The sequence below is a fragment of the Cottoperca gobio genome, chromosome 5, assembly GCF_900634415.1.
Source record: "Cottoperca gobio chromosome 5, fCotGob3.1, whole genome shotgun sequence".
Classification (NCBI taxonomy): Eukaryota; Metazoa; Chordata; class Actinopteri; order Perciformes; family Bovichtidae; genus Cottoperca; species Cottoperca gobio.
In genome coordinates this window covers 1,430,945-1,443,628 of record NC_041359.1, presented here as the reverse complement: position 1 = coordinate 1,443,628, position 12,684 = coordinate 1,430,945, and the positions used below count along the sequence as shown (strand labels likewise).

General features: G+C 39.6%; 1 protein-coding gene across 2 annotated transcripts in view; it reads left to right on the top strand.

The window, feature by feature from the left end:
- LOC115008088 (receptor-type tyrosine-protein phosphatase gamma-like) overlaps positions 1 to 12,684 on the top strand; it is a 377,770-nt gene that overhangs the window by 257,466 nt on the left and 107,620 nt on the right. For both annotated transcript variants that reach the window (XM_029431375.1, XM_029431374.1), the window contains exon 5: positions 10,262 to 10,357. In XM_029431375.1, coding sequence (XP_029287235.1) covers positions 10,262 to 10,357 — 96 coding nt within the window. The remainder of the gene's footprint in view (positions 1 to 10,261; positions 10,358 to 12,684) is intronic.

The window sequence follows — 12,684 nt, the reverse complement described above, 5'->3', positions numbered from 1 at the left end:
TTCGCTGGAGAAACACTTGTCCAATCAGAGCTTTGTAGGATTAAGAATTTAGCACAGGCTGCTAGTTACCAAGCTATGTCCATAAAACATAACATTTTCACAGCAGATAAGATGGACCGTGCGTGTGAGTGTGTGTGTGTGTGTGTGTGTGTGTGTGTGTGTGTGTGTGTGTGTTTGTTTGTTTTCAAAGACATGAGTGATGCAAGCTTTGTTCTTTGAGTTCCTGCTTGAGGACAGTTGTTCACAGGGATAGATAATAGAATACTGTTGCATCATAGAATGAAAGCATGTACATTTAGTTTTCAGGTGGGTTGTTAGCTTAAAATCAGCATGTCCACCCCTCCCTCAGAAACCACTTAGAACATCTATAATAATGATGCATTAAGGTGTCAGCAGCGCAGGCTGCCTTATTCATCACCGCAGCCTGTTCGTGGTGAGAGTCTGTCTCCTGTGCTCACCTTCCCACACATTAATGCTTCATTGAGTACTTTACACTACATCACATCTGTGTTTGATGATGATATCACACACATACACACACACACACACACACACACACACACACACACACACACACACACACACACACACACACACACACAGTCGATTTCATCCACTGTTGTTGCCATTTTTTGTCTCTATTTTTAATGGATATAGCTCGGTAGCTAGCAACCAGTGTCAAAGTCATGTTGGCACAATCTTTGGTACAAACATGTTTGATGATTCCCAGTTGGTGCTCTCTCAATTCCCATCTTATGCCACCAGCAGGTTGTAATTGTTGCAAACTAGCATTACTAATAACGACTGCAGAAGACAAAACTAAAGCATATTCTAAAATAAATCAAACAATGATAATATTTAAACTGCAGAGAAATGACCAACATAAGTAGTATAGTTCATGCTTGTGCACTATTAAAATATTTTTTTGTATATATATATATATATATATATATATATATATGTATATATAATATTTAAAATATTAAAATATACGGATTAAAGTACATATATATATATATATATATATATATATATATATATATATATATATATATATATGTATACATATATATGCCTATAAACCCAAATATATTTACAAACAAATATATTACATGTATCCATCTTATTGTTCACATCTTTGCTGACCATTAATAGCATAAATTTAATTTCCCAACTTTTAAATTTACTTTATTTCAACTGCAATAGATTGAAAACACATTTTTTATCTCAACTTTCATCCATTAGACAATGCAGATACATCTTTACGTTCAGGCCCATTGTAGGAAAGTAAATAGTCAGCTGGCCTCACAAACCCAACATCATGGCTCACTCTAGTTCTCTCAGAATTCAGATCGTCACAGAGCACTGGTTGCTCATCCACTGATAAAATTGTCTGCATTACCAGCATTTAGTAAATATTGCCACAAGTTATCACAAAATAACAGAAAGGTTACTGAAGATAATTTATACAGAGATACAATAATCACAGCTAAATTCCTCAAAATCCAAAAAAATAGAAAGAGAGTATTACATCATAGATTGTAAAAGAAGAAAACAATGATGTCATCATGTGTGATATGGTGTATGCCTCTCTCTTCCCACTGTTGTCACACCTCTCTAATGCATCCAGTAACCAGAGTGGGTCATAGTGACACAGGAAGGCTCTGATTGGTTCTAATAAGCTGGCCGGTCACTTCCTTTTAATTACTTTAATTTTTCTTCCGTGTGTTTGAAGTGTGATTGTCTGACACTGAAAGGAAGTTGTTCTAGACATGCCAGAGTGTTCCTGTTCACTCTGGGTGGACGGAGCAGGAGGTATTTTTAACCAAGGACTTGACCCTCCTATCAGTGTCCCTGCAGCTCGGATTACAGGTTGCAGCTCAGCCTACGACAGGCTGGCTGGGTGATGATGTCTGTTGACCTGATGTGCTTGCCTCTGGAGCGACAGGGTTCCCCTCTCTTCGCAAAAGTGTTTTTCTGAGCAGAAAATAAATCAGGTGTTTGGTGTTGTTGAGATGGCTTGCCTCCAGGCTTAACAGTGTATCTACCCTCTCCCTCTCACAATCAGGCTTTTGAACTCCAGGAAGGGAGAGGTGCTGTTACAGGCCCCCTAAGGCTGATCGCCGAGAGGGAGGCCGGCTTCCTCCTCCTTCTCCCTCTCTACTCCTCCCAGCGCACCATTTATTCACCTAGGTCTTTCTCTGTCTCTTTCACTCCATTGATACAAATTATAGCTGTACCTTCTTCCTGATATTGATAAGGTTGTTTTTTTTATATCCTGGTAGATCATAGCAATCACAAGGAGGTGAGAGCAGAGAGACAGAGACAGACTTATTATGGTGCCAGAGGGGGATATTGATATACAAAGAGACTCTGTTCAAAGACATTCCAAAGACAAACATGAGCACAAAGTAGTGACTCCCACAACTGCAAAATGATAGAGTTCACTGTAGATGCAGTCAATTACCGACCTGAGCCACATAAACGTCTGCCCGTGGCTGGATTAATGAGCAGTGCAGCAGAGTGATTGAAGACTGTTTCATTTGTGATGAAACATTTATCCAGAGCAACTTAAGAAACAAGTCCTTCCTCTTTAACTCCTGCTGTGGCTCAGTATGTGATCTGCACTGAGCAGAGCTGTAATATGAAAGTGTATACATTGATCACTTTCAGCGCTTTGGAACTGTCATGTTTTTGATGCATTTAATGTGACTATGAATTGCTTGGGGGTTAGACAGCTACTGCAAGTGCTAGTTCTGGAATATACTTAAACAACACAAAACATTCGTTTTTTATCTTACAACTTATCCATGCTACATTTCAGTTATTTTTCTCTTCATCCACTATTTTATTTAAACTGATTGTTTGTTTTTTAACCAGACTTTATGTAGCAGCCATATACAGTATGGACCAAACTCCATCTGTATATGCCACATAAAGCCCTTGTGGTCATTACTGATATGACGGCCCTCATTCTTCATGGTTTATGGCTTTCCGCCGGATTTTGTAACCTGGTTGCAGGGATTTGCTTCCATTCAGAAGAATTCCCAAAAGAGCACTCGTGAGGCCCAACACTGGTGCTGGCTGATAAGGTCTGGCTTGCATTCGGCTTTCCAGTTTATCCCAAAGGCCAGCCAAGTTCTTCCACAGTACACTGGGAAATCCATTTATTTTGAAAGCTGGCTATGTGCAGGTCAAGCAAAGGACAGGAATGGGCCCTTTGTATGCTGTAGCATTTAGATGTCACTGTATCTGAACTGAAGGGCCCTAACAATGACAACCAGATCTGGAGGAAAGTACACAAAGATATGCGAACATTGTTTGGACTTATAATGTATTTTAAGGTCTGAAATGGGCCTTTCTCAGCAAATAATTACTTCCATAGAGCTCCCATTTTGTATGGTGATCAGTTAAAAGACCTTAATTAGGCCTCAGCATGTACTTAATTGATCTAGCCATCTGGAGACATCCTGGAGCAGCAGTGATGTGTCCCATCCAGGCACAGTTTGTGCCACGGTTAGCCAACGTCAAGCAGCTATTGACCGATCGACAGCAGTGTGATGAGGTTGTTGCTGGCGTTATGAATTCTCCGCCTGCACTGTCCGTCCTCAAGTCTTGGCAGACGCTCCTGTAGTTGTGTTTGCATGCTGGAAGCCTCCCTCTCTTATAAATATAGAGAAATTGGTTGAGTTGGCCAAGTGCTAAATGAGCATTGACACACTTAGGTTAGTGTTGGCAGGGTGAAGGCTCAGGGCAGGCCGCAACACAATGAGCGCTTCACAAGTAATATCTGTAACACACTGTCTGTAACACACTGTCTCAATCCAATCCAGAGATGTTAAAGCTCAATTCACAGAGAACACAAACAAGTGTGTGAATGAGAAATATCTCCGTTGTATGTACGCTTGATAATTGTGCTTGTGTGTTTTTGCTACCAACTTGGATCAACAGTCTTTGATCACTTACTGGAAATTCTGACTTGCTTATCGTCTTAATGTTTCCCTTTTTTTATTTAGAAAGAAATATAAAACTTATTTCCCATGCTTTAAGACTGTATAGTGTTTGTCAGTATATGTTCCTTAAACTGAATGACATTCAGCCCAAGATGCCATGGTAGTTATGGCTGCACCATTCCATTTTATTGAAAACCTAACTCAACTTAACCTCAGTGGGTTTGAGTGACCACACTACATCAGGTAGGGCAGGACCAAGTTAGGTTGAGGAGGCAGGAAGAAAAAGGATTGAACTTGAAAATATACCTTCAGCTAAAAAGCTGATAAACCAGCTTTTCACCACATGCCCAGCACTAGCATACACACTCATAGTGAGTAGCTGGTAAACACTGTGCAGCATTTAGCAGCTATTGTTTCTGGATTTCTAAAACAGAATACAAATGTGAATATATGAAAATGATACTTACACTGGCCAGGTACAGGATTTCAAATTAATGCTAATCTCTCTGTGTTGTTTGGATGTGTAATTAGGCAACTGTTTATCACGATGATATGATTTACACATCATATGGATATAATATGTCAAAGGTGTTTAGCTTGTATTGGAGTTCTGATGGAGTGCTGTGGTAAATGTATTACAATAGATATGTACACAGGGCCCCTCTACGAGATAGGGCAAGCAAGCAGCAGAAGAATCAACACTTGAGGAATGGACTAAAAGAGTCTCACATTATACATGTCCATTATGTATTTTTCACTACATGATGTTTTTGTAGTAGATTATTCAGCCAGAGGTTTGTGTCATTGTTTGTAACGATGGAGGAGCATGGATTCCTTCAACAGTAATATGAAAATCGCCATATTTGAAATGCAGCTCATATACAGTAATCGCTGTTAATAGAATACTTTGCGTCTCAAAATTCTGAGGAACTTAATCTGGACATGTTGATCACGCAGTGTTGTAGTCCTCTCAAGAGTAGATGTTTAATTTCACTGTTGTGGGGGGAACATAAAATAAAATCCCAACAATGCCACCAAAAGTCCTGTTGTATCAGTAATGTGTATATAGGAAACCCTAATTACTATTATATGTATTACTACTGGATAATTGTTAGGTAAATACTGTAAGACTTAACAATATTACCTTTACCTCTTTACAAGTCTAAATAACAAGGGCTCTTTCTTACATAACGCTGATAAACTAAAGCTCAACATACTGTCTTGAGACTCACTGCCTCTGTCGGACTGTCTCTGCCTCTCTGCTCTCTGCTGTGTCTCTCATGAAGAATTATACCGGTTATAATAAAAAACAACTTATCAATTGTTTAAAAATAAGTTTAACCCTTGTATTATGTTAAGGGTCAATTTGGCCCATTTCAATTTGAGAGTGGACTAAAGTTCTGGTTATAAACTCTAACTCGTCATTTTATTCCTGATATGTTATGACTTTCTCATTTAGGGTGATGAACTGGGGTGTAATATCTGAACACTTAGACGTGTAGTGTCTGTGCACAGTTTGTATACAAAGATGATGTTGCAGTTCATTTTGACCCCAACACTTTGATGTGGGTCAGTAGCTGTTCAGACCCAAAGACAACATGTCTCTTTGATGCACTTTATTTTGATTGCATTTGTTTACATATTGACTGGCTCTGAACAGCCATTTAGAACCAGGTGTGTGTGAATTAAGAGGAGGAGCTTTCTCACGCTTGTCCTCGTCAGTGTTGTAATGTCATCTCTCTGAGACACATAATAAAAAATGAGCTCCAAAAGATTTACAACTGAAGAAGCTTTATCACAGATTCTGGACTGTGGTGTAGAGGAAGAGGTTTCAGAGACCGAGGACAATACTATTGACGATCTGGATTATGAATTTTCCTACGATGAAGATCTTGCCGTAGTCTCTCCATCAGATGAAAACCAAGGAATGCAGCAATCCTCGACAGAAGTGACATGGGCATCTAATGTCACGTGTGCAACAAGGGATGGACCCAAACGCAGGACACAAATTTGGAGCAATAGGTGGGAGGTTTATTGAAGGGGTTTCCAGGGAAAGGGGACGGAGGACGGAGAACATCCGGCTCATGGAGGCAGAGGGCGAAGTGGGTAGCAGGTAACAGGCAGGCGGGTGGACAGGAAGCCAGGGATCCTGTAGAACAAAAACCAGTAAGAGTTAATACGAAAAAACACAAGCAAATGTACTTGAATCCCCAATTCAAGCAGCCAGAGCCGCAAACTAACACTGTAGTAGACGATCTAGCGACTAGTGGCTGAAGACCGTCGTCTTCGAATGTCATCAGATTGACTCCAGGCCCTACAAGATTTGCTGCCACACGAGTTGATGATATTCAATCAGCATTTCAGCTCTTCATATCCCACCAATAGAGAGGATCGTACTGGACATGACCAACTCGGAGGGGATTCGTGTATGTCAAGAGACATGGAGGCCACTGGATCAGATTGACTTGCATGCGTACATTGTAATCCAGGTATTAGCTGCAGTGTACAAGTCAAGGGGAGAAGCAGTTGCCAGTCTATGGGATGAAGAGAATGGAAGGCCAATCTTAAGAGCAACAATGTCTCTGGAGTCATTTCGCATAATATCTCGGTTGATCCCTTTTGACAACCGTGACACCAGAGCTGGTCAACGAGAAAGAGACAAACTAGCTGCGATCAGAGATGTTTGGGATAAATGGGTCGAAGTTCTTCCTTTGTTGTACAATCCTGGTCCCTGTGTTACTGTAGACGAGCGTCTTGTTCCATTCAGTAAAACAAGGACCTCTTGTGTGAAATGCAATAATTACATCTGCAGAAAGCACACAGTCACATTCTGCCCATCATGTGGAGAGCATTGACAATGTGAGGAGAATATTTTTGAGAAAAAAGTTAAATTAGTTTTTTTTTAAAGTGTGATGAGGGAAAAATGTTATGTAAAGAATTGTTAAATATAGTGTTGGATTGTTGGCTGTTGAATAAAACATGTATTGTATGTCCCTTTTCTAAATGTTCATATGATCTAAATTCAAGTTCTTATTGGTTTTATCTGGTTCTTTGACTGTTTTGAGTGGATTTACACAGTAAGGGTCAATATGACCTTAAACCTTTTTTTTTAACATAATACAAGGGTTAAACTTAAATCTATTGTTTTCCCTTTTTCTTACTAGGATACAGGCTCTGTGTGTCGTACACACACAGTAATTCTGGTGGGAAAGAATGTGTTTTTTATCATATGATATATATACTGTGTATATATATATATATATATATATATATATATATATATATATATATATATGTGTGTGTTTGTCCATTATTGCAGATTATATTGCAGCACAACAACTTTACAGTGTTTAAGGCCTAGTTCACACTTCACAGGTTTTACTGTAAACTGATTTTTTCTCCTTTGTTCTCCAAAAAATATTCCAGCCACACAAACACGGCAAAAAAAAAGTTCAGATAAAAACACAATTAAAGAGCTGTCCAGGCCAGTGTGCAGGTTGGGCCTCAGACATTAATCTAAAAGCGTCAATGTTGGCAGCTGTGTCTGTCGTGAGAGTGTTGGATAATGTAGCAGTAATCTCCATCCATCCTTTATTAAGCGGAACAGTAACTGTACATGTATGTGGAGTAAAGAGTCCTGTTAGTAAGGTTATTGGGCCATTCCCACCATTCATGGATGGATTTATGCTGCCGTTACACAACATGCCGCCTCATTTGTGTCTCCTCACAAAATAGATGACTGCGCATACTCTGATGTCTACACAGCAAGACTGAAGTTAGAGTTTTATAAAAGCTCTGTTTTCAGGAACCTAAATCGCCATTTGGGTGTGAAGGAAAGGCCGAAACGAGTGTAGGATTATCTTCTAATAGTGAGTTTCATATGTCATGTGTATGAAATGCCTGCATCCTCAGTGCTCTGCTGTTTTATAAACTATGATAATCTGGTCATAACCTTTCGTCCAAGTGCCCTCTTCCTCTCATTGCACTTCTCGCACTCATAGAACTGAAGTCCCATCCAGTTTGGACCAAACCCCTGGCATATGGCCCTTTAAACTCTTGTGCTCCATGTCCCTCAGCTTTAATTGTCATCGATGGCTGAATGTTGCATCATCTGCAAAGTAAAGTGCATTATTTTGTCCACTTCATGTCATCACTGTCCCATTCCACTATGTGAGAAAGCACTCATCCCCCATATAAGGGCTGCATATATACACTGCCCTCCAAAACTATTGGAACAGCGAAGCCAATTTCTTTATTTTTGCTGTACACTGAAAACAATTGAGTTTGACATCTAGATCTAGATGTAAATACCTGGAAATAGAAGCTGAAAGACTGATCTTTTTTTCTCATATTCATCTTTTGATGTCAAAATCAATTGTTTTCAGTGTACAGCCAAAATAAAGGAATTGGCCTCGCTGTTCCAATAGTTTTGGAGGGAACTGTCTATATATATATATATATATATATATATAATACTGCTTTGTTTAAACTGATTGTAATTGTTCTGCTACATTCACTAGCACAATCCCCCATGTTGACTTTAATTAATATTTGTTTGGGAGAATGTGTTGTTCCAGTTGAGCTGTCTCTGCTATAAATTGACCAAACAGACTCTATATCAGGCTGCTTGACAACAGTTTACTTCTCAACTAGATGAAAAAGACAAGCACAGGACCTTTCATGGGAGGATTAGCAAGTGATTTTGGTAGTGTTGGTCTTGGCAATGAAAAACACCCCAGAATTGCTTTTGGCAACCAGAAAGGTGCTCCCAGACACTGCATATAGTGTAAACACATGTGCACATAAAGACAGTTTATACACACACACACACACACACACACACACACACACACACACACACAGTACAATGTGTATAATGTGTTTTTCATTTCAACATTTGCTGTGTGCCTAAATGCGTCATGCCCCCATATTACCATGACAACAAATAGTGCCTAACTGCTTGACCAGTGTTCTGTGTGTGTTCTGTGTGTGTGTGTGTGTGTGTGTGTGTGTGTGTGTCTGTGTCTGTGTCAGTGTGTGTGTGTGTGTGTGTGTGTGTGTGTGTCTGTCTGTGTGTGTCTGTGTGTGTGTTTTCATTGTTTTCACTTCAGGCTGCAACCTGATTATCTCTTCAGCACAAATAGTATTTATTTATTTATCACTTTTGCCTTTACATCTGTGTTTATATAATCTCACTAAACGCGGTAGTCCCATTCGTTTGTACATGTAATGGATTATAAAGGAAGTTTAACAACAGCCAAAGACCCAAACCAACAATGATATATATTCTTCCATTGTTGTATAAACTAAAATCTGTGGCACTGGCTAACATGTTCCTTCATGACCATGAACACACACACTGTAGATTATTTTGACTCCCACACAGAGCACCATGTTATTTATTGGATATCAGAGCAGGACAGGATCTGGTATATCTGAACATAGTCATTCGTAGTGATCAAATCATTCCATGTCAAGTTGCACGTTTTTAGATATGTCCTTCCTCCAGTATATGAAGCCCGGAGCTGTTGATTCCATATGTATCCAACTTGTTTAGCCCACATTGCTTTGAGAAAATCTGACAGGAAAGCTGTGAAGTGGTGCTGTCCTTCTGTTTGGCCTGTTCATCAGTTTCATATCTTAAATTCTTAAAGTTTGGGTAAAGTCAAATCCCAGTGGGCCGGTGCATCGGAGGGTGCATCGGAGGGTGCATGAGAGCGCGCTGGCCTCACTAATGATGCAGCCGTAAAACGATGGATAAATATTTTTGAGCGTTACATCATCCGCAAAATGTTTTGTTTCACTATCCAAATGTGATCAATGCATTCTGATAACATTTGTAAAGTTTAATATAGTGTTATTATTATTATTGAATTATTTGATCCCCATTGAAATTAGCATAGGACTAAACAGGAAGCAGCCGGCTCGGCCGTCGGAAGTCTCTGGTCTCTAGCAGACGCGCCCCCAGCATTTCAGAGCAGTGAATACTGTTTATCTTTCACTAAATTGAAAATGAAACATTCAAATTTGGCAGGGTGGTTAATAACACATGTGTTGCAAGCATACGCATAAACAGAAGCAATCATTTGAATATCTGAGTTGCTTGTATTTAAATGACTCTCCATGTTGGCGTTTTAGAAATATCTGTCAATTGCATATATGTGGACAATGACTTTATGTATTATATGTGCTAATCGTGTCGTTGTGACATCAAATATCAAGATGCTGTAGTGTCTTTATTGAATTTGATGTGAAGGTTAAATCTTTATGTGTCCCCCAACCTAACTCAGTGTTTGTGTCTCTCACAGATGCAGATCTACATGTACAACTCAGACGACTTTGACAGCCTCGGCGCAGCTCTGAGGGAGCAGAGGATCATCGCAGCCATGGCCGTGTTTTTCCAGGTAGGAAGCTTTTTTGTTTGTGTTTGAGCGTGTGTATACTCTTATAGAAATATGAGGAAGAGGCCAGTTTGTAGGATTTGGACTTTAGTGTTTAATCAGAAATTAAACGTCTGTCATTATCAGTTTATCATTGTGCCAAAGTGTATTTGTTGTTTACGACAATTAAACAAAACACAGGGTGAGCTGTTACGGTTGTGTTTCACTATCTAACAAGGGGAATCCAGACAAATTGAACTCACAGTGTAGGGCTCAGTGTTGTGATGTTCTTTTATCTAAAGTCAATCAGATGGACGTGAACTCACTGAGTGAAGTCTGTGGAGGCTCGACTGACGCTGAGTGAAGAAATAATGACATGTTCTCCTTTCAGGAAAGAGCTGTTCCTAACATTATTAATTAAGATTGGTTAGCAGAAAAAACTCTAATCAATCTTCTTCTTCTTCTTCTTCTCCTTCCTCTTCTTCTTCTTCTTCTTCTTCTTCTTCAAGTCAGTTTTCTTAAATGTCTGCTTAACATGAATTGAGTTCAGAATGCTCATTTAAATGAGTTTAGTGTGGGGTTGGATGAGCATTGAGAGGTGTGTGTGTGTGTGTGTGTGTGTGTGTGTGTGTGTGTGTGTGTGTGTGTGTGTGTGTGTGTGTGTGTGTGTATGTATATTCTCCCCTCAGAAGGTGCTTTGTATGTATTTTCTCTTTCCTCAGTTTTTGCTGTTGGTTTTTCTGAAAGATACAGAGCCTGCCTGTCTGTGTTGGAGTATTGTGATTGCTGTGTGAGATTGAGCTGTAAAACCTGTAGATCAAGATCAAAGTCCAGCAACCAATAAAGTCCCGTCAGGCCTGTTGAGTGGAGCTGTGGGTAGACTGGGATCATTGTCTGCTCTATAACTCTCAATTGGCAGGAATAAAAAGTTCATTAGAGGCCATCGATTACCTAAGTGTGCTTTTACTTGGACCATTAAGCCCCAGTTAATATTTCCCCTCTCACTTCACTCTCTCTCGCCCTGTCTGTGCCTACACTTTCTCTTTCACTCCGTTGCTCTCAGTCTGTGAATATGTCCAACCCTGTCTCCCAGCAAATGACTTTCCATCACAGTTTTAAACTTGTGGTTAACGTTGTTAATTAATTGAAGCAAACTATACTAAAAACAGAAAATCTATGAATGCAGTCCAACACAGTGCTGCTCTTCGGGTCTATTGTATTGATTTCCTCAGCAAGGTTAACAAAAAATGTCAAACTGACTTAATTTACCTTGATTTTATCAAATGACATTGTCATTCACATGTCAAAGGCCCAGTGAGCAGACCCAAGTGAGCAGTGAGAGTATCTTTAGCTTCTGTTATGTGATACATCGCAGAGTAAATCAGAATTTGTGAGCAGGGTATCCATTTGAGAGAGATTTGATAGCACAAAGCTGGTGGAATTGGCAGCTCTGGAGAACCACAGAGAACCTCTCTCCCTGCGTCGTTGGATCAAGAGGAGAGGGACATGTGAATGAATAAATTAGACCTCAACCACACTCTTTGGAAATGTAAGCAGAGCTTTGCCAACTGATATCCAAACATAAACCTCAGGCCCATGGAAGCTTTGCTAGCTGCTGGTCCAGTATGGCTTAATATGATTAGCATGGTTAGCTGTTTGTTCCAAATCACATTTGATTGAATACATGTATGTACAAAGTTAAACAGTACCAGCAAGTTAAACAATGGGCATTTTGAAATACAAATACTGTAAAAATAAATGTATATTTTAATATATAGTAAGCATATAAAAAGAGATCAATGCAATCCATAAGAACTTTTCTTTTACTGTTTTTTAATGGTTAAAAAATAAATGTGTGGAGAGCTCACGCTGTCTCAAATGTTGTCCAGAGGAAAGGTCATTGTGGTCACCTAAAGTAATACTTTTCTGGTGGAACATGTGTTGCCAAAAGAAAAATGAGTAAGCAGTTGGAATGGATAGATCTGCAGTTAAGAGTAGGCAGAAGAAATTGCTTCCCTCCAAGCAACCGGATGAAATGGCAGAAAAAGACTACTTTATTTTGAAAAGCAGCCAAAAATGCCACCTTCACTGATATGTAACTCCAGTTGTCCTCCAATACAGGAGTCATTCTATCTGCTCTTTTATGTCCCTTTCCCTTTCCCTTCACCACCCTTCTGATTTATGATATGGCAGTATGCACACATTTCCTCTGAACCTGATGATATTGTGCAGTTGCAGCTTGCTACCACAAAGATTGATTTGAACCCGTGCCCTCAATAACTTGGCCCTCGCAGATAGATCTCGGCAGTTTGTGCGAGTGTGTTTGCTCCTATGCAAAGACGAGTGTGTGT